The 25,976-nt window shown below is 33.9% G+C and overlaps 1 protein-coding gene across 1 annotated transcript in view; it reads right to left on the reverse strand.

Annotated features, from left to right (window-relative positions):
- Positions 1 to 816: 816 nt before the first annotated feature.
- Positions 817 to 25,976, reverse strand: part of NAMPT (nicotinamide phosphoribosyltransferase) — a 38,335-nt gene continuing 13,175 nt past the window's right edge. The window contains exons 5-11 of the mRNA XM_045827307.1: positions 20,925 to 21,083; positions 20,231 to 20,367; positions 15,455 to 15,680; positions 12,566 to 12,685; positions 7,732 to 7,872; positions 6,260 to 6,394; positions 817 to 4,137 (exon numbers count right to left, since the gene is read on the reverse strand). Of these exons, the coding sequence (XP_045683263.1) occupies positions 4,027 to 4,137; positions 6,260 to 6,394; positions 7,732 to 7,872; positions 12,566 to 12,685; positions 15,455 to 15,680; positions 20,231 to 20,367; positions 20,925 to 21,083 (1,029 nt within the window). The 3' untranslated portion in view covers positions 817 to 4,026. The remainder of the gene's footprint in view (positions 4,138 to 6,259; positions 6,395 to 7,731; positions 7,873 to 12,565; positions 12,686 to 15,454; positions 15,681 to 20,230; positions 20,368 to 20,924; positions 21,084 to 25,976) is intronic.

Below are 25,976 nucleotides of genomic sequence, written 5' to 3' on the forward strand. Positions count from 1 at the left end.
CACATTATTCTACAATCCTATTATACCTCCGGGTCACTTTATTCACCACAGTAACTGTTTTGAAATTGCAGTTTTAAAAACTATCCCTCTGGTCTCTGACTTGACAAAATCTGCATATACACCTAGCCTCTCTTCCTTCTAAAATAAAAACACCCCCTTCCATTTAAGAGCCAATCCCTCCACCAGTGCCTCGGACCCCATCCTCTTCTACCTTCTGTGGAACCCAATACTTTCACTGTTCCCTTCTGGCTCTTATATCTTTAACTTCTCCCTCTTTCCTGGATCCTTTTTAAAGATAAAGCAATAGCTGAAAAAAGGAAAGCAAAACATGCTACTGCCTCATTCTCTCCTTTTCATGTCCCAAATTCAGAGTTGTGTAGTGTAGCTTCTTTCTGACATCTGCCTCCTCTACTATCTGTAATGAAATCTCTAAGCCTCCAATTATTTCCAGGAGGTTAAACCCAATATATGCTTTTGATTTCTCACTCTACTTGATCTCTTAGCAGTATTAAACACCTGTGCAGGAAAACTCTCTTCCCTTTGCTTTCATGACTTTATTCCTCCCGATTTTCTTCTACCTCTTTAGCTACTGCTTGTCAATCTCCTTTGCCTGCTCACCTTTTCCCACCTAACTTTCAGAGATCCTATGGTTTTGCCCTTTCTTTACTCTAAAGCAGAACTTGGCACATTTTCTTCTTTAAATAGTCATATAGTAAATTATTTTTAGGCTTTGCAAGCTGTAAGGTCCCTGTTAAACTAAACGCTGTCACTGTAGCATGAAAGCATACACAGATAATAATTAAACTATGAGCAAAGTTGTGTTCCAATAAAACTTTATTTATAAAAATAGATGAAGGACTAGGTCTGACCTGTGGTTTGCCAGGCCATGCTCTACACTCTCCTTAGAGAAGTACTTTTTCCTGTGCTTCCAAGGGCCATCTATACATCAAATTCTTATCATGAGACCCTTCTGCCCCCAAATCTATATACCCAGCTACCTAATATACACATTTAAGTATCTCAAAGACGTCTCAAGTCTTTATACAGGAATTGTGCTTTCTCCCCAAAACTGGTCTCCTTCCAGTGTTCTTAGTTAAGAGGCACTGCTATTCATAAAGTTGCACAAAGCAGAAAACAGGAGTCATCTTTGACACCTCTCCCTCTCACTCTGTAATTCTTTGAACTGAAGGAAGACCAAAAAAAGGCAAGTCTAGAAATATGCCATTATTGGAAGCACACAGTCAAATTTAACGTTTCACTAATAGAGCTAAACTTTATTTCCATGTTTATTAAATGTTTATCTTTGATGTCGAATACATATTAGAATTGATTTAACATACAACTTTGGAGAAAAGTGGACATTCTCCACTGAATGGGTTAAAAAGGAATGTAAAACTACAAAATACTTGTTTAAATGTTGAATTCTAAATTATGGCAAACAGAACAATAAATACCTTGCCATTTTTCTCTTTCTAGTTTTCCAAATTATAAAATATTTTTCATAACAATTTATTTCAAGAAAGGAAATAAGGGATAATCACTAAAACCATTTTACTTTAAGTATAGAGTACAAATAAAGAGTCTTAACACAGAACTCCTATCTCCTATTTAAAATACAAATACTTCATGATGTTACGAATTGAGGAGGATTAACTGATGTTAGCTGCAAATCTAAAGATTTAAGCAAACCCACATGCCATTTGCTTTTGCCTGGTATAGTTAGGCTGATTTAAGGGTGACATGGCAGAGTTCTATCTGATTATCTATGTTAACCACTGCTACTCAGAATGGTGATGGGCTAATACTAAGTGCTTAGGATGGAAATTCAGGATTAATCAGTTACAAGTGGCTAAGAGCTAACAGAATTAATCATTCTGCCCTGCCATCTATGGCCATGTCCAAATGTACAGATTTTAGCATTCACTGAAAATTTTAAAATAAAACTCCTCTAGATACTCTGAAACTGCTGAAATTCACAGTACAAAATAATACTGTCTGTAGTATAATTCCAGTGTTTGAACAAAATCAAACTTATGGGTGGTCATCACAGGTATTATTGGTAATAAATGTATTTTCTTTTAATTTACTATAAGCCCCTTAGCACATTTTGTGAAGATGTGTTCTTTTTAATGCTACTAATTGTTACTTGGATACATTTTAAAAATCAGCTTAAAATTATTTTTTACCAGAAATTACAGGACGAAAACTTGTACTGAAAGAGAATAACGCTTACTATTCACATTAAACAAGTGTTTAGAATCATCTGCAAAAAAAATTACTTTCTCGTGTAACTGTTCAGGTCAGATGACTTATGGCTTTTCAATTTATAAAATTTCACATTTAATATGTTAAAGCTTTTCTAAATCGGTCTTCCAACCAGATTCTTTGATGAGAAAAGAAAGGACAAAAGAGAGACGAACTCTGTATCAACTTAGCCTCCTCTCTTCCCTGAAAACCATTATTTCTCATAAAATTCAAGGCACACTCCTGAAGAGCCAGATAATAAACATTTCAGGCTTTCTGGACCATGTGGTCACTACTGCAACTATTCCTGCTACTGCCTAAGAAAGCTGCCACGGACAAGATTTTACCAAAAAAAAAGAAAGAAAGAAAAAAAAAAAGCAAAAGCAAAAACAAAGCGCAGTCCAAATTGGCCTGTGGGCCATAGATGTCCAACCCCCTGCCTTACAAGAATAGACCTATATGTAAAGGAATCAATTATAAACCCCAAAAGACAAACAAATGGTCTCCTGTCAGATGTGCTGACTGACTCAGAATCTAGCAGTTAACACTCTAGAACATTGTGAGGTTGAACACTTTGAAATTAGCCAACTTTCTGCTTCTGGTTAAGATTCTTCTATTCAAACATGTCATCATGCTTTTTCATTGGGGATCATTCATCTTCATTTAAAAACTTAATGAAATCCTATTTATTAAGGGATTTAGTTTAAAATTAATAAATGATGTCCATACAATTTAATGTTCAATTTAATTTTTTAAAAAACTTAATGAAAAATATAACAGAATCAAAAAATTTAAAATAATAAGTACACTGACTACCCATTCCAGTATTAAGTCATATTAACCATAGAATAGGAAAAATAAATTCAGACGTGTAATTACTTTAAAATACACTACTTCCATTTTTGTCAGTATTTTACATTTATGTATATATTCTATAGTGGAAGCAAAAATTCTTTCTAAAAACATTATCTCCTTAAAATCTTGAGGTGCATATTATAGCCACAGGCAATATCTGACATATAAAACTGCAGTACAGGCCTTTCAGATTTGGCATTTCACTGGTACAATACAATGACCAACGTATATAATCACTGTACAGTGCCTAGACATTCCAGTAAGAACCATTATTTTCTTTAATGTAGAATGATTAATACATATTCTACAAGGGGCAGTGAAATTAGTAATTCTATAGGGTATGTCCCAACATAATTTTCAAATTGTACATAACACAAACAACTTTGTTAAGGCCATGTTTTATTTGCTGATTAATGGACAAAAGGCAATGTAAATTATTTTCAAGTATTTTCTTGAAAGTCTGTGCTCATAAAAATCATGAAAAGTTGGAAAGTGTTAAATCACTGAAACTTTAAATATATCGTACACAATCTTGTTTGTACAAAAATACAAGTTAAATATAAACATAAAGCAATCATAATTTTATGCAAATCTGTTTTATGTGATCTTTAGTTATATATAAAAGTTTCTCAGTTCTGTTATTTGAGAAAAGATCAATACCAGATTAAATTACTATCTATTGGCAAAGGGCCTAAAAAGCTTACTTGAGCATTGATCTTTTACATGGTCAAGTGTATTTCCTAATTTGAGATCACCTAAACACTGGAAAAAAAGAAAAAAATTAAAGGGCAGTATGTCCATAAACCAACAAATAATTTGGCTGTAATGTATCATAAAATAAAGAAACCCCACACATCTGTACAATGTGTTATGTATCACACATTCTCACACACAGGCAAGAACACTCACGCAGTCAGAAAACAAAGCCTAATGAGGTGCTGCTTCCAGTTCAATATTCAGCTTTGCATTTTTTCTTACTTCATCAAATGAATAGCTTTTTGTCACCTTCCCATTCTTGAAGACAGTATGGAGAAGATCCTGCACAAATATAACAATACTAAAATTTAATGATTAGACTATCAAGCAAAATACTTACCGTATGCGATGCTTGATGAATGAGTAAATACAGAGTTATGCCTCAAGTTATGAAATTGTTTTATATGCAGAGAATGCTGGTGGAGCAGGCAGAGAGCAAAGCATTATCTAAAATGGTTATGTAGAAATATTTAATTTTTATGAACAGAAATGATTTAACATTACATTCTTAGGACAGTTTTCCTTAAAGAAAAAACCAAAACACCTAGATGACCCCATGTTCCCCTCCCCCCCAGGTAGAACACGAGTTGCCCAGAACCCTGGCTGTTGCTGATAATCACCACTGACAGTGCAACAAGAAAAACCTGCCAGACTTTCCCTTGTTCCTAGCCAACAGACTCAACACCAGTTAAATGCATAAGCCTGGAATTTAATAAATTTGTTAGTTACCGAGTTTTTGATTTAAAATAAGCAAACAAACAAAACCCTGAAAAAGAAGAAACCAAACCTAAACAGAAACAAAAATAATTATTGATTTCTTAACTAATGCACAGTGACTGATTTAAAGAGACACTGTATATATCCAAAAGTCACTGATATATGTAATCCATTTGATCCCTGCAAGGGCAGCAAAGATATATTAGCAAAGACAATTTAAGAAATTAGGACTAAATTCCCTTTTGGGTCTGTTAAAGCCACTACTGTCTCACTGAAGAATTATCTGCTTCTAACTTCCCCTTGAAAAAAACATAATCTACCATGCTTAAGTTTTCTATGTAGTCTGAATATTGTGAAACATATGATATTACATATCATTGTTTTTTAAATCGCACTGCTCTAGCCATAGCATTTTCTTTCATAAAGTTAAATATAACCTGTCAAAATGCTTAGATACTGCCTTAAATATTCTGGAATATCATTCATATATGCTTAATATCAATGCCTTTTTTAAATTAATAGTTATGATTATGCCTAAAGTAATTCAGGATAGTCCTGGTAGCTACAATTAAGTGAAAGCTACTCAAAGAACTGCATAAACAGGCTCTATAAAGGGATCTAATTCTAAAATTTGTTTATAAACTTTTTTTCATTAAAGTTAACAAAAATGTTACTTTGCTAATTCTGGTTCAAAATCTTAAAATATAATAAAAGTAACAAGTAGAATATTTGAAATGGTATAACAAATCTAAAGTTATAAGTTAATGTGTTTATGTTTAATGTAAATTTTCTCTTGTGAATATATTCATGAGTAGTTTCCCTCTAAAATTGAGTAGTTTTTTAATTCAGAGGCTTCAAAAATAGAAATTTTGTAACTTTTGAGTTCACAAATATAAACATACTTGTATATGTTAAAGACCATTAGATCATGTGGGCTACTTTAGCATACTATAAATTTTTCCAATTTGGTTGACTTGAATCCGAAAACAGTTAAGTCTAGGTTTCACATTTTATTCCTTATGTAATCACATAGTTTTCACCTTTTACACTAATAAGGTAACATAATTTGCCTTTTTATCCCATAGAGTTGCTGTGACAATCAAATGAGACTAAAGAAAACCATCTAGACTGGATTCTGTTGTTTTTAAAAAATGAAGTTAACTTTAACAACATTTGAGAATTTGGAGAGCCTTTCTTTTAACTATTAAAATTACCAAAGCTTATAGTAATATAGATAGCTATGGGAAGTGTAAGAGCATCCTTTAAGTGTTTGTAATATTCCTCTTTGGAAAAAGTTCACTACTAATTGGCAAAAAAAAAAAATTCTCTGCTAATGGGCAAAAAATGGAAGATCAAATACAACAGCTTGCTGAAACTTATAGTCACTACTCTGCTGGTCACTATTTGGAAAAACTTTTACTTTTTTTGAATGTTACAAAATATTTCACCCAATGTATAAATAAGTCTCACATTTATGATCTAACCATTTTTTGTTTTTCATCCTAATTGGGTAGGCTAAGTCAGCTATTGTATAATTTATAAAAAACTACTTTGTCCTCCAAAAAAATTGTTCTGAAAATAATTTAAAACTAAAATACAACATAAAATCCTCCTTTTTAAACTTGGAGAGCCAAGCTATTACTGTTAAAACAAAACAAAACAAAACTTCATTAGCATAGATACATACATGACCATATTCCTCAAGGTCTCCTTTTCCTTCCTCTAGTGTAACAAAATTCCCTGCTGGTGTCCTATGTAAAGATAATCGGCCCTTTTTGGACCTTTTGTTGGGATCAGCAACTGGGTCCTTGAAGACATTAATCTGAAATCCAAATTCAGAAAAAGAAGACTAATCGTAAGAAATGGTCACTTAACTCTATTTTAAAAAGCCATACACTTAATTTATGTATAAATTCTAAGGCATTTTATAGGTATAATGAAACCAATCCACATCAAACTTTTAGAAACATAATTCTAGCATGTTTTGGAGGACAGAGTGAGTCCTCTGCTAGGAAAAAAACAAAATCTAAATCTTGGCTATCCCTTCTTACCACTGCAGAACACCAAATCCTCCTTTGTAGGAAGTCACTGAGGTTAACATTAATCCTTAAGGTATCTTCTTTTACATTACAAGTTGTCTTTAAACTGATCTAGGCATAGCACAGGCATGCTAGAAAAACAATTCCAGGTCAACTCAATTATATAATCTGTGGCTCCAGAAGTAGGATTTTACTATTTAATATGGCTTTCCTATTTAATAACCTTTCCATTTTGTTACTTTTTATTCTATTACCTTGTTACTATTAGAAGCAAAAAAGACCTAGAGAACCTAAGAGCAGAATGCTTGCTTCACAATCAGAAAGGCAGGGGGCAAAACATAGTAAGAAGCAACTAGTGACGGCTTTGAAAGAAGCAGATGGGTCAATCCCAGTAATCTCCAAAGAAAGGTGGAGGTGAACAAAGCAGGGTATTGAACCCTGTGTTCTTAGGCGAGGATTTCTCTCCTCAACCCTCTGACCCATGGACTCTTAAGCAGGGGTGTCCAACCTTTTGGCGTCTGTGGGCCACACTAGAAGAAGAGTTGTCTTAGGCCACATATTAAAAACATATACACTAAACTGATGAGCAAAAAAAAAAAAAAGGTTTTAAGTAAATTTACAATTATGTGCTGGGCTGCATTCATAGCCATCCTGAGCCACATGCTGCCCAAGAGCCGTGGGTTGGACACTGGACTGTATGAAGAGCTAAGGGGAATACCGTTCAGCTGCCTAGCAGCTTGGGTTCCCCTATTCTAAGGCTATGAGCACATGATTCTGGTAACAGAACTCCAACCTCACACTCCACCTTTCTAGGTTAGCTGATGTTCCTAGTCAAGTAGGGTCAATTTTTTATTCAAAGTTCTATACTGTAGGGAGCAGTGGAAAATGATTGACCTGCACTGTCTCTGAATCTCTCATCTCATTTTTCCTAGTCTCCTTTATTGTCTTAAGCCATGCTATATTTATTACCTAGTGTCTCTTTTCTTTCCTTTTTTATGAGCTACAGTGAGTGATACCTGACAATATATTAATATCTCAGGACCTTTTATTCTTTATAACTGCATTCTACATAGACACATAAAGAAGGTGCTAACATATTAGTAAAGGTTACAGGACATACCCCAAGGCCATTGGTTATAACGTAACTACATTTGAAGGAACAATTCAAGAGGTCTCTTGTTAATTTCTGTAGCAAAGCTCCACCAGAACCGAAAGAAACATTTTCAATACTCCATTTTTTTTGTTTCATGCCTTCTACAATCTAGAAGATTAAAAAAATAAAACAAATGCTGAATTATTTGGAAGAGAAAAACAACAACAAAAACACTAAGTAATTTGGAAGAAAAAGAAGGTAATTTGGAAGAAAAAGAAGGTAATTTGGAAGAAAAAGATAATATGGGCCCATATGCATCAATAGCCCATACTGATGAATAAACCCATCCTACAGTTGTCTTACAACATAGTAAATAATAAAGTGTATACAAAATTACATCCCACATTTTCTTTTTTAAAAATCCACCTATCCCAAAAAGGGCAACCTGAAAGGGATTTTGTATTGTCGTCATACCTGTGGTTAGGATTAAGGAAGTGAAGGAAATTAGAGGGTAAGAAAAAAATTGGTTATAAGTAGCTAAGTTTACTTGAATACACTTCTCTGCCTTCTGTAGTTGTGGCCCAGATGCCAGCAGCACAAGCAATGAAACCTAGACATTTGTCCCGTATTACTGTAAGTTATCTATCACATGTCATAATACATGTGAAATGTAATGGGGCATTTAAAAAATAAACTGATATTGGTGGTAAAACAATATAAAATATTCTCTCCTACATATCTGTTCAGATGCTGTCAGAGTCATTTTACTCTGGCTGGAACTCCAGTGCCATAAACACAATTATGACTAGACTGGGCATTAACATTTATCATTGGATCATTTTTGGCAGAAATATTATCTACAAGCCAGCTAGAGAGACCTGTATGAACATATAGTTCTGACAACTAGAATAGTTTTTATCAAGGGACACATAATTTAAGTTACACTGATTTATTAAACTACATTATTATTGTCATTCATATTTCTTTTTTCTAAGTAGGACTTATTTACCCTGCATCTGTCTTATGTATCATATCTTGAATCACTTTTAAGGTAGAAGGCCACGCCCTGGCTGGTGTAGCTCAGTTGCCTGAGCACCAACCTATGAGCCAAAGGGTCTCCAGTTTGATTCCCAGTCAGGGCTCATGCCTGGGTTGGGGGCCAGGTCTCCAGTAGGGGGGCTGAGAGAGGCAACCATGCATTGATGTTTCTCTACCTCTCTTTCTCCCTCCCTTCCCCTCTCTAAAAAGAAATTAAGTAAAATCTTTTAAAAAAAGGGCAGAAGGTTTCAAGTGAAATTTAGTAATTGTTCCTTAATTTCATGAGAATAGTAAAAAGGAAGTACTGGAAAGTCTAGTTCCTTTTTATTGAAACAGAATTTTCAGAAATAATTGAAAATCATAAGCAGATTTAATTTTATGCAAATCATTAATATAAATTCACTATATTCTCCTCAAATAGTAAGAGTCTTAACCTGATGTATCTACTATTTTACAACAATGAAAAATAAAAGTATTTTAACAATCCCACATTAAAAAAGGCAAGTTTCTTCCTAAATCCCATCTAATTCTACTATATGTGATGAATCAAGATGAAAACATAAACAATTTAATTTAAAGTGATTCCTTAGGCTATATATATATATATAAACTCAGTCTCATGTCATTATTATTAAACCTGAATTCAAAAGTATTCAAAGGTCCTGGATTCAGATTTATTTTTTATTGATATAACCGTGAACACAGTATAACTAAAACAATAAAAATCTTATAAACAATACAAAATTAAGACGTTTCAAAACAGTGAATTTCAATATGGAAGAAATGTAAAGAATAGAAAACAAATATGGAGGAAAAGAAAGGGAAACAATTGGAGGGTAAGGTGGTGAGGTTAAAACAAACAAACAAACAAACAAAAAACAAACAGAAAATAAGTTTTGGACCTGTCATGATTTTAGATATGCCTCAGAAGCATAAGAATGAGGAAATTACAGAGTAATCACTTAATGTCATATCTATGCACTCCTGGCCTAGTTTCTTAAAGATATTCTTCTAATATAGCTGTACCAAAAGTTATACAATTCAGACAATTTAAAGTTAAAGTTTAAGTGAACTGTTCTGTTAAGAGTACAGGAAATTACAGAATCTGGGAGAAAATTATTACTTAAAAATATTTACACATACCATCAAAAGGAAATCTGATTAGAAATAAATTGACAAAATTTAACTATTAGACACTACTCTTCATTTTCCTATTTATGCCCAGGGTATCTAACTGAAATGAGAAGAACCATATTATGCCATCAGTATTTAAATAAAATGTTCTTGTGCCCCGGTTGGATATATCTCAGTTGTCAGAGAATTGTCCTAAAGACTGTGGGTTCAATCCGCAGTCAGGACACATACAAGAAACACCCAATGAATACGTCAATAAGTGGAATAATAAATTGGTATCTCTGTGTGTGTCTTTCTCCCCTCCATCTCTCTAAAATCAATAAAAAATTTAAAAATATTTTTGTTATCAGATCCATACATCTCAATCATGCACTATGATCTATAATTGTTTTTACAATACATTATATTTAGATAAATTAATGTGTCCCTATTGTTAAGATTTATATAAATCTTCTATTTAGTCTATGGACCAAAGTTGTGAGGGTTAGGGGAAATTTCCTGGAAATGTAAAGAAAAGGGTTCTAGGGAAAAATAGTAGGATAGCTAAAAGGAAAGAAAAGTGTTTAAAATATGTGGGACTTCACTTGCAAAGAAATCTTCTCACCAAAATTTGAGAATTTGATATCATTTTAACGTTGTTAATGAACCACACCAATAGAGAGGTCTCCCCGATAATCAAGATGACTGAATCCCTAACCAAGACACAAACAGAAAGAGAAGACATCTGTATTTTGTCCAACACAAAAGAGATTTTGCTTCTTTTCCTAAATAAGCAGATTGATTTTGGTACACACAAGCTAGGGCTAGCTTATGTCATAAATTTCATGTGGATGTCACAGGGAAGACTGGGAATAAGCAGTCCAAGTAGTGAGGCTGACAGTCAATGAAAGAAGTCAGATGTCTGAAATTAAACAGATTTTTCATTTTGTCAAAATTAAGGCATCCAATTTAGTATATATAAAAAGCAAAAGCACTACATAAATCCTTCCTTCTGCTTCTAAAAACTTATTTTGACCCACTTCCAATATGAAGAAAGCAGGTTTCACTCTTTAGGTAAATCAACATGAGTACATTTGCATTATACAAATTATTCATTCTCTGATCATTCTGTTTAAGGTTTTACCAATGCCAATCACTATTTGTGTGCCTGTCTTAGTATTTGTCTTCTTGTTCATAGTTAAAAAAAAAGAAAAGAAAAAAAGAAAGCCAAGAGTTTCAGTTTCTAAAGGGAAGTTCAAATACCTGATTGAACATTCCAACTTAGGGCCCACCACTGGAACAAGGGAGGGCAGATATAAGTAGAGGGAAGAACTTGGAGCTAATGGTTTTCCTGAAAATGGTACAGTATCCTGCCCATGTTTCTTCATCTGAAAGAAGGATAAAGAGGGTACCTACTAAACTGCCTAAAGTGTAGAAATGGGATGCCAAGATAAGAAACCTTTGATTCAGCTGAGCTAAAAAGACAACAGAAATTACACATGCCCGCTGAGATCTCTAAAATAAGGTCTTCCTCCTCATCACTACAGACTTTTTTTCTATTTCTTCTTTCCCTTTCACAGGAAAGCCCCGAATGTTCCAACCCAAATGTCTTACAGGAGTCTGGGGAATTTCCACTTTTTTTGGGCAAAGCAGTTTGGGAGAGTTGGTGGAAGAAACCTCATTTTGGAACTCTAAATCCATATCACTACAGAAATCCTATTTCTTCTATTCAGTAGTTCTTTCTTTTAAATGACTCTTTGGAAAACACGTTATTTAAAATTTGAGTACTGATCTTACTCTAACCACACTAAATTCTGTCAAACAGAAAAATCTTCGATGACTCATATTATACAAGTGGATACCACTGGGGACTGGTATACATTAAAATGTCAATGGTTTATAAGGGCAGAGAGTTCACATTATGAAATCAGTGATATCCATAACTTTTTGGAGTATATTTTATGAAGTTATAGCTCTTCAGAAGCTTATCTGAGAATAAAAGAGGCAAAAGTTTAACATAATACACTATTTGACTAAATCTAACAATAATAGTGATGACAGTCGAGGCTTAATTTAGAAGAGCTGACCAACCATTTTATAATTTTGAAAACACACATATGAATACATGTGTTTCACATGGTTAGAGTATGTGAAGCTCCACTCCATTAAAACTGAACCTGTATGAGCAGTGTCAAGACTTTTTGTTTTAGCACTGACTAGTGTGGCTCAGCAGATTGAGTGCTAGCCTGTGAACCAAAGGGTCACTGGTTTGATTCCCAGTCAGGGCACATGCCTGGGTTGCAGGCCAGGTCCTTGGTGGGGGTGAGTGAGAGGCAACCACACAATGATGTTTCTCTCCCACCCTTCTGCTCTCTAAAAATAAACTAAAATCTTAAAAAAAAAAAAAGAAAGACTTTTTGTTTTATATACAAGGAACATTCCTTGACTGGCATTGTCTTGTTTGATAGTGATACTTCGTTAGGCTTGTCATCCAGGGTGGCCAGTGAGAACTGGGAATAGCAAATGTGGTTTGGTTGGTACTTCTATACTTTAAGTTACTATTCTTTATAAAATCTAAGCAATTAACAGAAAAGACACACACCCTTATGAAAAGAATAAATTGTGCTGAAATTATGTGTTATTTATCAAACTAATAAAAAAGGAGTTCAATTATGGTTATCTTATTGGAACACTTAATATAAACACATACCTCTTGTAAAGTATTAATATCTACTCCATCCCCTTGAATAACTCGAAGATAAGGTGGTAGCAGCTTGTAGCCCTTTGAGTTCTCAGTAACAGGGAATTTCTTACCCAAAATATCCAAAACCTGTACAGAAAAATACACACCCAACACAAAATAACTAAAAATGAAAAAAAAGTATAAAAGCTTTCCAAAGTTAAAAAAGTGACTTTGATTTACTAGACAATCTTGAGAATATAAAAAACAATTTACTCAAAAAATTTTACCCTATGTGTAAATCTTTCAAAATTTAGTCTGAATTCCTTCTGATTATGTTAGAAACAGGCATTCTATTTCTATCACATCATTTTAACAGTAAAGTGTCTCAAAACAGTATTTTTCCCTACATCTTTTAAATTACATAGATTCATTTAAAAAAAAAATCAAACCCTTTAACATTAGGAGCTTAAGATAGTAAATAAAGGTATAGAAAGCACTACTTAACAAACTCTTGATTATACTTTTGATTTGGATTTATTCTTTTTGTCCCTAATAGTTTTGTTTGGTTTAATTTTGCTAAAACAAATATAAATCGATTTGAATTACAAAGTTCAGAGAACTATGATTTGCAAGACAAAGTTGGAAATGAAGCACATATAACCCAATTTCTCTGAAGTTCTCCTCAATTAAAGATGACACACAATTTTTAAGCTAAACTGCATAATATGCAAAACATACCACTCATTCATTAACTACTAAAAGTTGTGTAGCAGCTGAAATACCCAAACATTGATTTAAAATTTCTCAGAAAGCTTAGAGATTCAAAAGACCTATCAGACAATTTTCCTCCTCAACAACACTCCCTTCTCCTAAATAGACTGATGATTCTAACAATGAGGAAATTCCATATTGATGACTTTCTTCTTCTTCTTCTTCTTCTTCTTCTTTTTTAAGATTTTATTTATTAGCCCTGGCTGGCGTAGCTCAGTGGATTGAGCGCCGGCTGCGAACCAAAGTGTCGCAGGTTTGATTCCCAGTCAGGGTACATGCCTGGGTTGCAGGCCATAACCCCCAGCAACCGCACATTGATGTTTCTCTCTCTCTCTCTATCTCCCTCCCTTCCCTCTCTGAAAATAAATAAATAAAATTAAAAAACAAACAAACAAACAAATACTTTGATAATAAGTATTCAAAATTTATTTTCAATAAATAAATTTTATTTTTTAATAAAATAAAAAACCCAAATACTTTGATAATAAGTATTCAAAATTTATTTTGAATAAATAAATTTTATTTTTTAATAAAATTTTAAAAAAACAAATACTTTGGTAATAAGTATTCAAAATTTATTTTGAATAAATAAATTTTATTTATTTATTTTCAGAGAGGGAAGGGAGGGAGATAGAGAGAGAGAGAGAAACATCAATGTGCGGTTGCTGGGGGTTATGGCCTGCAACCCAGGCATGTACCCTGACTGGGAATCAAACCTGCGACACTTTGGTTCGCAGCCGGCGCTCAATCCACTGAGCTACGCCAACCAGGGCCAGACTTTATTATTCTTAAAACTAAGTCTACATATTTTTTATTAGGTAACAGGAAAAACATGAAAACTGTTAAATTTGCTAAAACTAAATCTGTTAACATTTGAGGCTAAGATAAGACTTTAAGGCTCTGGCTGATGTGGCTCAGTGGCTTGAGTGCTGGCCTGCGACCCAAGAGGTCTCCAGGTTGATTCCAGTCAGGGCAAGTGCCTGGGTTGCCAGCCAGGTCCCCAGTTGGGGGCACATGAGAGGCAACCACACATTGCTGTGTCTCTACCTCTCTCTCTCTCTCCCTCCCTTCCCCTCTGTCTAAAAATAAAATCTTAAAAAAAAGACTTTAAGATTGGCCTATTACATAACAGGATAAGAAAAGACTTCCTTGGTTCTATATTCCCCCTTTTTTAAGTGGTAATTTATCATCCAATCATTAGCTGGGAAACTGGTAAAATGAGAAGGTGACAATGACAATGGATACTTGGCTATTTTACATGTTGTGTGACCTTGAGCAAGTTACTTTAACCTCTTTATCTAAGTCTGTGTCTTGGTCTATAAAAAGAGAATGTAATACTTATCATAGAGAGTAAATGACAGCTTAAGTACAGCACCTAATGCAATATTTTTCTAGTGATGAAGATCAAATAACCTGCTCTAATTTAGTACTTTTCAAAGAAGGCAAACCAAGTCCTGAACACTAAAAATAGACAACACTGCTAAACTGAGGACTGAAGTACCTTTAAAGAATTACTACTTGAGTGGATTGAGCGCGGGCTGTGAACCAAAGTGTCGCAGGTTCGATTCCCAGTAAGGGCACATGCCTGCGTTGCAGGTCACAGGCCCCAGCAACCGCACATTGATGTTTCCCTCTCCCCCTCCCCTCCCCTCCCCTCCCCCCTCTCCCTTCCCTCTCTAAAAATAAATAAATAAAATCTTAAAAAAAAAAGAATCACTACTTGAAGAGTAAGTATTTTCAAAATTTTTTTTTACCACATCACCTTGCACATATTTCTTTTGCACTAAGAATTTGAAAGGTATAGCAATGGCTTGTGATAAAAGAAAAATAAACAAACTATAAACTTGGTTAAGTCACAGGATTCCTTAAAATGGTAATGCTATTTATTAATTTTGAAAGTAAGCAGAAAATATCAGTAGTACTTAACTGTCTATTTGACAGTTTATATAAGTAACCCATAAGTCTGGGTACCCTTTCTGTTATTAACATGTGACCTTGGGCAAATCTATTACCCTCTCCTGGCTGCAACTCTAAAATAAGGTCCAGATAGCTCTGAAATGGCATGTGTATAAATAAAATCAAAAGTAGTGTTGATGCAGCTGGTCGACAGGCATTTTAATAATCAAGTTATGTATTAAAATTTACCTTTAATACAGTGTCAAGAGGATTTCCAGAATCGGGTCTGATTATTAGTGGTGCTTCTGTACTTCTTGATACTATTAAATGTCTTAGATCTTCACCCCATATTTTCTCACACGCATTATAAATATCATAGCTATCGCTGACCACAGATACAGGCACTGATGAAAACTGTGTTACTATATGTTCAAAAGCATCTTTTTCATGGTCTTTCCCCCAAGCTGTTATGGTACTAGAAAACAAAATGAAGATACAGATTTACTTAGGCGGACACATTACTGTTCCTGAATCATATCTCATGTTTACTATACTATACCATCAACACTTCAGAGAAAGTGAGTGATTTAGTTTAAAGAATGCACAGCAGGTTAGTCAAATAGTTGGACTAAACCACCCTTTGAATAATTTTTTTAAAGTTAATATTTATAACTTAATATTTTTCCTTTCCAATAGTTAGTTTAGCTACTAAGTCGTATTCAACTTTTTTGGGGGGTACTCCTGAACCTACTCATTTGAACTCAGTGAATTAAAAAGCACTTACTGAATGCACTCAATTCATTATACCCAGATGTTAGAAAAAATGAACACATGCTCCCATTATTTGCTAGGCAATGTAAAGCACTTAGCTCCCTCCTGTGAATTTTCAAAACCATATTCCAATAATAGCAGACATGTATTTGATCTTTTTTATCTTTCAAAATCTAAAATTTAAAGGCAACTATTTAACCTATATACAGATCCATATAGTTAACTAAATCTTTACCTATTATATCTTCTAATGGTAAGTCATTTATTTCATTTATAGATTATATACTAATTAATATATGCCCATGGAATAAGAATGTTAATATTTAGTTTGTACAAAACATAATTTAGATGGGAAATAAAGTGTGAGAGTTTCTATGAAGCAAGAATTGTTACAGTGATTTTTATAATGTCCTCAATAATGGTTCTTCTTATTGAACAGATTAATAATATGTAACTTAAGTACTTGTGGGCTTACTAATACAGAAGTAGGAAAAATAAGTTAATAATAATATAATAAAAAATAATAAAAGAATAAAGTGTTTTGCATACTCACAACTGTCAACCTACTTATGCCTACCCATGTATACAATCTTTTTATTATATACAAAATAATAAATTTGAAGATTGCCATTTCTTCATGCCAAGTAATTTTTCTTTATTCCCCAATTTTCTAGTCTTTGCCTTTACCTCATTTTCGTAAGCAATGAAAAGACAACCCATTCATTTACTGTAGAACACTATGCAGATTAAGTTTATCTCAAATAGTTTGAAGAGTCATACTAATTTATGTTTCAAACTGTTATTTCATTTCTACTTTTTTTCTGAAGGACTAGAGTAAACAACATTTTCCATGCTGCCAATGGTATGCTGGGCATAGCAGAGCATGTACCATTCAGGTTTATTTACCTAGAGACACTACTCTTGTCTGAAATGGAGAAATGGCCTATTTATACAGTGAACACTCTTCTAAACAACTAGAGGCTGCCAGTAACTACGTTGGCATCATAGGCATTACGCAAACATCTACAGGCTAAGGGGAAATTAAGACATGATGAAGAGAAGCCCTTTCTTCATATTAAGAATTGCTACTGTTGCCCTGGCCAGGTGGCTCAGTTGGTCAGAGTATTGTCTGGTACATCAAAAGGTTGTCGGTTCGATCCCTAGTTGGGGGGCATACAGGAGGCAACCAATTGATGCTTCTCTCTCACAGTGATGTGTGTGTGTCCCCCTCTCTAAAATCAATAAAAAATATATTCTAATGTGAGGATTAAAAAAACAAAGAATTGCTACTGTCCTCTTTATCAGGGACACAATCTAGACTTGCAATACTGCAGAGCTTTGTAACTGATTAAAAAATATCCTACAGTTAGAAGTTATTGCTTATGCAGTTATGTTTTACTAGCATTGTATCAATAGTCATCTAACTCAGCTATTTGTGTTTATCATGTCTAGCAAATTTAACTGTTCATTTTCAGCCTTTATTTTATGTTTTCTCTGTGGCATTTCAACTTTCCTGAAGCTTTCTCTCCAATGACTTCAATAACACCTCCTACGTTTTGATTTTTTCCTACTTCTACAGCTCCTTTTCAGTCTCCAACAGATCTTATGCTCTCTCCTTTCTTCATTCTGACCAAAGGTTCTGATCTGGGCACTTGTCTCCCTTTATACACCTCTGTGAATGGAAAAACACTATACGCTTTTAAAAATACTGTGTGATGAGGGTTTCCAAAATGTGTACTCTAGCACAGGTTTTGCTTCTGTACTTCAGATGTACTTTGTTAGGTAGGAAGATGAGTATCTTCATCTCATTATCCCAGTCATTTCCTAAAGCACCCTGCACATAATCCAAATGTTTTATCTATTCTTCTAGTATAGTATTTGGTCTATGAAGATCATAAATATTTACTCAATGAACTCTACTTATGCTAATATTCCAGTGTGCGGTACATAATTAGATACCTTTCCCAAGTTTGAGGGAAAAGTTATGCAACTGAATATTTCTAAACCCAGATTAACATATTTCTTAAGAAAATATCTATAATAATGGCAGTGCTATAAATTTTAGAGTTCACTTATTTAAAAGTTATTTTAGATATCAGCTCATTTATGCCAGCTGATGTTAAAGATGTAAAATTTTTGCTCCTCCTTTTGTTTGGCTGGATGGAGGAACTGAAAAACAGAGAGATAAGTGATTTGCCCAAGGCCACCCATATGTCAGCTGTGAAGTTCTATTCACTATACTGTTGTTTAAAAGACTTTTATATTTAAGGTCATTTGAAATACTCTTAATTTATATTAAGGAGTTGAACACTTACAAATGTAGTAAATACTATGTGACTGTATAAGTAAAATGGATTTTCACCATGTTAAGATGAAAGCCCTAAAGATGACACTGACACTATCTTTTTATTCTCAGATTTATAGTACTATACACATGTTATTACTATGAAATAAAACCATTAGTCAAGCGTCTAATACACAGATACTATAGTAAGTGTTAAAAAAGTATATACATCTAAGTCTGAAATAAAAATACTGTTAACACTAAAACCATTATCTGTTCATAAATTTTCCCAGTTTCACTAGTCTTAAATGTGGCATTCAATAAGGCCCTAATATGGCAATTCTCATAAATGTTAGCTGAATCTACTCTCTACTGAGTCCTAATTCAAATCATCAAGTTCAAGGAACTTCATCCCCTAAGCCAGTGCTCATGTTTATCTGCTTCTTTTCATTCATTTTGGCCAGTTGGTTTTGAACCTTGTCACCTCTCATAACTGCTGCAATAGATTCCTATAAGGCCTCCTACCTTCTCGTTTCTCTTTTCCAATTCAGAAGAGACCCTACTATCAAAATAACGTTCCTAAAATATTTCTCTAACATCACTTCTTTGCTCAAACATTTCAATGCTCACTTCCATTTGAAAATGGAATTAGAATAACCTAGCATAAATTTGAGTCTTCACTAACCTGTCTTCCCAGTTTACCTTATGTTCCCTACAGTCTTTATGTGTTATCCCTGATTCCCTAAACACATTCAGTCTCCTCTTTCTTTCTGGCTCTTTCAGGACAATGTGTGATGCATGGTAGGCATGCAGTAAATTCTCATTTAGAGAATGCGTCATCCCCGTGACTGCCATTAGATTTTACCATTCCTTCACTAAGTCGATTTCACATCCTACCTCCATAAATCCTTTCTTGATTCTGTCATTGGAATGCAATCCTTCCTTCCTTTCCTTCCCTTGCACCACTAGAGCGCTTTAATTGTACTCCCTTAAAAGTACTTTATCAACAAAGAAGAACATCACTACTGTACTATTTTATCCTGAAGAGAGTCAAATTTCTATCCCTTGTAGTGCTCAATAGATTAACTTGAATAAATGCTTAGCTTTTGCATCATATAAAACAGGTGCTTAATAAATATAAATTACTTTTTATAAAAAGCTCAAGCTTTATTCTAAGCTCACTACTGGTTTTGGCACCCTGCAATATTCTACTGTAAGTAAGACTTAATAAACCTCCCAGAGAGTAAATAAATTTTGTTACAAGAACCAGAAACAAAGTTTGACATGATTGTTTTAGCTTTTAATTTTTTTTCTATTACCATTTATTCCACCACACCCACTTCTACTCCCCACCCCCATCCCAGCATATCTTTTCAAAACAAATTAACTCTAGGATCAGACCAGCTGCTGCTTAGATTACAACTGCCTCCTAGTTCACCTTGAGATAATTTAGTGAGATTAGATAAGGAAGCAAAAGGAGAATCTGAACTTTCTTCTTTTCATTGAAAGGGTTTACTTGCTCATCTACAATTCAGGGTACTGAGTCCAGATGACAATTCCGAAGGCAAAGACAGGTGAGGTCATGTAGAAGAGCAGGGAAAGGGAAAAAAGTGATTAGGTGTGAGTGGTTCTAGACTTAATTTAACAGATACAATATATCTGCACATGGCCATAGAGCAGCTGAAAAAGTCCTTTAAAGAAAAACCTATAAGGGCAATATACCAGTTAAAAAGAAAAGCTTTTAAACTGTTTCCATTAGATAGTTACAAGTTCTCTACCTCCCAGATACTAATCTTTACACAAAGTATAAGTAATAAATTTGTATTGCTTAAGGTCATGAAGAATTACTAGAGAACACAGCTCTATATTTAAGCAAAATTATAACTGAATTACAAATAAACAAAGGAAAAAACTTATTAATTATAAAAAACAAATATTTAGATGGCAAGAGAATGAAAACAGAATTTTACCTGTGTTCTGCTGCGGGAACAGAGTAGCCTGGAACAGGATCTTTTGTTCCATAGTATTTTTTAATTAAAGCAATTCCTGCTACTGTATCTGTTCCTTTGAAGTTAACCAAATGAGCAGACGCTCCTATGCCAGCAGTCTGGAAAATAAACCCAAAACCAAATCCAAAAGAAGAAAAAAAAAAAAAAAGACCCATACTTGGGTATAGACCATATAGCTCCCAAAGAATTACTGTCTTCTGCTATTCTTAGAGAGATATTTAACTATTATCAGAGAAAACAGTTCCTATGACAAAGATCCAGTTTTCTTACGTATTTAAGAATTCAACTGTTACCTCCTCAAAGAGAATGGTTTAACAGAGACCCACTCCCATTTCCCATCACCCTCTTTTCCCTTACTCTGCCTAATGCTTCTCTGTAGCATTATCTGACATCTGCCATATTATGTTTGTCTGTCAGTCTATCTACCCACTCATCTGATATATAAAGGATAGAAACATTTGTTGAAGACTATATTCCATGAACTTTAAACAGAGGCTAACACACAGTAGGTACTTTATCTGTTCACTAAATTTCTAGAATTTCAAAATGTGGCCTATGCAGACCAACATCAATCCCATAACTTCCCAGGAAGTTTATAATTGTAACCTACTGACAATCTACATTTTATTCAATGAGGTTTTCTTCAGTTCCTTACCTCTTGGGAAGAGACTCCTCTGTAGCCAAAATCATGCAACTTGTATTCCAGACCATCTAAGTTACCAGATGTTTCTAACAAATATTTGGCCAGTATTTTCTTCTGCTCTCTAGAATTTGTGGCCACAGTGATTGGATACCAGGACTGAACAAGAATGGTCTGTAGTAATAAAATTAACCACAAATATTAATACATAAAATACTGGGTTCTTTCTGAGGAGAATCCTAGCTTTCCCTGGAGATATGTTCTGAACTTCCACACTACTGGAAACACCATTTAGACATTTCAACTGTACAACAGGATATCATCGCATGCATTCCAGATACAGTGCATAGCTTGGCTCTCAAATCAGCAACATAAAGGAAAAGCACGCCAGGTCCTTAATAGTTGAGAACATCACATTTCTATCCAAATCTCCAAAGATGGAAATAATAGTTGGAAAGACTATCTGTGATGCAGGACTAACTTTTGAAAGTATCTTCACTCTGTCATGGACTAATAGTTTTTTTTAAATACATACACACTTGGATGGTGAGGCAACTACCATAAAAGTTTCTAAATGCTTATTCTTGATTTCTGTGTTTAATGTGAAGCTGTATCAAATAGTTCATGGACCAGCACTGGTCCATGGTCTACACCTTGAACAGTATAGTATGGGTCTAAAGTTATCCTTTTACTCCTCTAGATAGACTTGGATCTAATACGACTATTGGTAGGTTATATACTTGAATGCTTTTGCTTAGCACTAGAGAATTCTATCCACTGAGTTATGCTTTATGTCCATAGTTTTTATCAAAAGTCACTTTAAGAAGGCAGCATGAAACATTTCTGCATATGTTATAAAACTGCAAGGCCACTGTTTATATTATACTTAGTACCTATTATGTAAGTTCTCAAATGAGGACAACATGAAAGAATCACTAAGTTCCTTCTTTCTGATAAGAACTGTACCTTGGTTTTCTATTTCACCTTTGCTGTCAGGAAACCCAAAGTAAGTCTGATGCTTAATCATGGCAAATATATTAATTATTATGGCTTGGGAATTCATACCTTCTCCATAATAGGACCATAATTTTCTATATTTATTTTATAAACCAGATAGTCTATTATTAGAAGTGGTCTCAAATTTATTTCAGAAAGACCTAAGATAACAACGTTTGACTGCAATCAATAATCTATTTAATGTACCAATTAGGTTTTACAAAACTAGTTTTTACTGAATACCAATTAAGTGATCAATAAATAAAATAAGTAAAAACAAAAGATTATTTAACCTTGGATTTTCCGACTCGATCACCTAAAAAGAAAAAACATAAACTGTAGCATTAGACTCCTATGATGACTGATTAAATATGGCCCCAAATCTTTGCAGCTCTTCTCATCAAAAGATGGAACCTATTTCTTCATCCCTTGATTCTGGGCTGTACTTATGATTTGCTTTTAACCAACAGAATGTGGCAGAAGTCATCTTGTATGACTTTCAAAGCTACTGTTTCAAAAGGTTTTGCAGGTCTCAGTCTCCTGGATCCTTGAGACTACAATGCTGTGAAGAAGCTAAGTTACTGAGAGAGGCCCAACAGTTCCTGCTGTCTCAGAGAGGCCCCAGACATGGAGGGAGGCCATTCTAGACTGCCCTGTCCTAGCTGGATCCTCAGCTGCATGCAGACACCAAAGTCCAAGCAAGAGCAGCAGAGAAGCATCTAGTCAACACAGAATCATGAGAAATAACAGCTATTTTATTTTGGGATCATTTGTTAAATAACAACAGAAAACTAAAGCAACTACTAACTTAAACTCTATAACCAATTACCTTCAATCTCTAACCATTCTGAAATTACTCTTCTGATTCCACTGTCATTGCCCATGATTACCTACCTCTAATCTTTGACTTCCTCTTCACTTCCTTTAGGATGATAACCACTGATTATCATCCTAAAGAGAATGTTTTATTCAGGTCCTGCTATTCCTTAAAATCATTTAATGACTATTATCCATAGAGGAAAAAGTCAATTCATACAGAAATTCGAGGCTCCCTATAATCTTGTCTTGTTTACCATCTAGAGGTTGATTTCCTACTATATCTCCCACTTTAATGCTGCAGTTCCCTTTGGGCTATTTGCTACTCTAAAAATGGTTTTTAAAAATATTCTAAGAATATTGCTCAGCTATTCCTCTTCTTTATTAAAATTTATTTACTGGGTTGGCCAACAAGTTCATTTGTTTTTTGCTGGCTGCAGTTGTGCTTAGTTGTCTTTAACTTCGTTCAAAACAATTTTGTTAGATTGTCTTGTGAAAGCTGTCGTATCAGCATTAAAAAATATCTTATCAAAATGGGTGAATTTTTGTGTAGGCATTTTAAAAACTGAAAATGAAAGAAAATATACAACACTGTCAGTATACTATACTTTATTATTTCAAGAAAGGTATAAATGCAACTGAAATGCAAAAAGATTTGTGTAGTGTATGCACAAGGTGCTGTGATCAATCAAACATGTCAAAAATGGTTTGCACAGTTTGTTGGTACTACTGACATATTGGTCAAATACTTTTTTCCTGTGGGGTTGTCTTATGCATTGGAAGATGTTTAGCAGTACCCTTGGCCTCTACACATTAGAAGCCAGACAGTGGGAGTTAGCTGACATACTCAAAATATCTAAATCAATAAAGTTATTGGTGAAAATGAAAAATGTGTCTTTTATTTTATGGAAAAAAATGTAACAGACCAATATGTTTTCCAGTTCAGATTCCTTAGAATTACTTATTTTTCCTCTACCAATTTATCATTCTTACTTATGTTAGTGGTTAGTTAAGAGTAAATTGCTGCCTGGCTGGCGTAGCTCAGTGGATTGAGTGTGAGCTGCGAACCAAAGTGTCGCAGGTTCAATTCCCAGTCAGGGTACATGCCTGGGTTGCAGGCCATGACCCCCAGCAACCCCACATTGATGTTTTTCTCCCTCTCTCTCTCTCTCTCTCTCTCTCCCCCCCCCCTTCCTTCTCTAAAAATAAATAAAATTAAAAAAAAAATAAATTGCTCCTCCCCCAAAGACCCTTAAATAAGACATATCTTGTCCTAATTTCTGTGTCCAGAACTTTTTTGTTCATAGCTAGTACTCAATCAATGTTCACTTGTTGAATTTAATTCAATGAACTCACACTTTAACTTACACTGACATTATCTAGGAGTATGAAAAAGATAAAACATAACGTGAACAACTCTAGTTGAGTTAAAAGGTAGAAGATTGACCTTACCCCTCGAAAAATGCCAGGGAAGGAAGGAAATAACTATCAGACACAGTGATCCTTCACATCACCATTTCCTTTTCATAGTCCAACAAAATCAGCTTAAATTATACTCTTAACAAAATCAGTCCCCTTTAAAAAAGATCACTGTAGGTGTAAGCAAGGGAAAAAAAAGGCAAGTTAGTTTGGGTTAATCCAAGGTCTAATGAAAGTAGGCCTTGTTGGAAACTTTTCCAAAATAGCAATTTGCCCACACAAATCAAGATTAAATTTTTAGCTAAAAACTAAGACTAAAGTAAATAAACCTGCAAAATTCATTTAGGATGTGTTTATTATAATGTTACTGTTGCAGGATGAAGAATGTTATGAAAGAATAAAAAATGGTGTGGTATAGCAGAAAGGGGACTGGGCCTACTCTGTTAACTACAGTCCATTCACTCAGGACTCAATTTCCCCATCTGTAAAATGAGGGCATTTGATTAATGTAATGGTTTTTAAAGTCATCTTTTCTTTTTAACAGTGCAAGGTTTTGTTTTATGGTTGGAATAGATGGGTAAGTTTAGCCTAATATGCTTGGCCCCTTGTAAGTCTGAGACACTACTGCAGAACCCTTAGGATCTCTTAAAAATGTTTTGAGATTTGATGTGCAAACTAAAATTTCTTCTAGCACTAGTAATGAAAGAATGGTATTAAAGAATGGCATTAATTAATTAATTCATTAAAGAATGGTATTACTAACTTGGAATATAAAATGGGAGAGAGAATTGGAAGGAGCACTATTGAGTATTATTATTTAAAATATTTTAAATCAAGAATTGCCTAAAGAAAATCTTCAAGTTTGTAAATAATAAGTTTATTGAATTTGGTAACAGATTTCATATTATAAGGCAGTAAACTTGGATTGGGGATGAGTAGAGTAGGATGAATCTCCTTTAACCCCACATAAAAACTCACAAAGCCTCTTTTAGAGACCTGGTATTGAATGTAAACACACTATTTTATAAAACATGGATCGATCAGAAACAACAATAAGGGAATGTTTTTACAATACCATCCCTTTAAAATCAAATATTTGCCAGCACAAATACAGTAACAACTACACAAAAACTAATAATAAAATACATTTTCTTTTACTTTGAGTTCATAGTTAATTCAAAGTTTTAAGACAGCAGTGAATTATTCAAAATCTGCATTTTGGTTAATTGTAAATTTTTTCTGAGCCCATTAGCCTATTATTAGTTGATGGCCCATTAAGAATCTGATATGAAAGTTTTAAATTTCTTGTCAACTTAGCAAAAAAGGAGTTTCAAACATATTTTTGGACCTCTTACTTCTTCTAAATCTTTTCAAGTTTTAAAATAAACCTCAAATGTATTATTTTACAACATAACAAATTAGTGTAAACAATAAACTAGTAAGAGTCAGTTGCATGTACTAAATAAATACCTCTCAAAGAGAAATGTGGTATTTCTACAGTCACCTTCCAAAATATTTTCTTTTATAGAGAAAATGTAAGTTAAGCTGGTATTGCTTCTTGGCCTTTTGGCTAAGATCAAGTGTGAATTAAGCTGTTGAGGAGCTAAGTAGATATTTAATATCAAAACTATAAGCATGTGAAAAAACACGATTGCCTGGGTGTAGATACAAGGTAAAACAAACAAAAAGTCTTGTAATATAAACTTTTATAATACAACCTCCTTTTATCTGTAGAAATTAAACAAAATAACCAGTCAATCTTAAAATGTATTTAGATGAGAAATATCAGGAAGTAGAGCCTAGGCCTTAACTCATTAGGTAAGAATAAAGAAAGCA

This window comes from Phyllostomus hastatus, unplaced genomic scaffold (assembly GCF_019186645.2).
Source record: "Phyllostomus hastatus isolate PE091 unplaced genomic scaffold, TTU_PhHast_1.1 phas_scaffold_78, whole genome shotgun sequence".
In the NCBI taxonomy this organism is placed as follows: domain Eukaryota; kingdom Metazoa; phylum Chordata; class Mammalia; order Chiroptera; family Phyllostomidae; genus Phyllostomus; species Phyllostomus hastatus.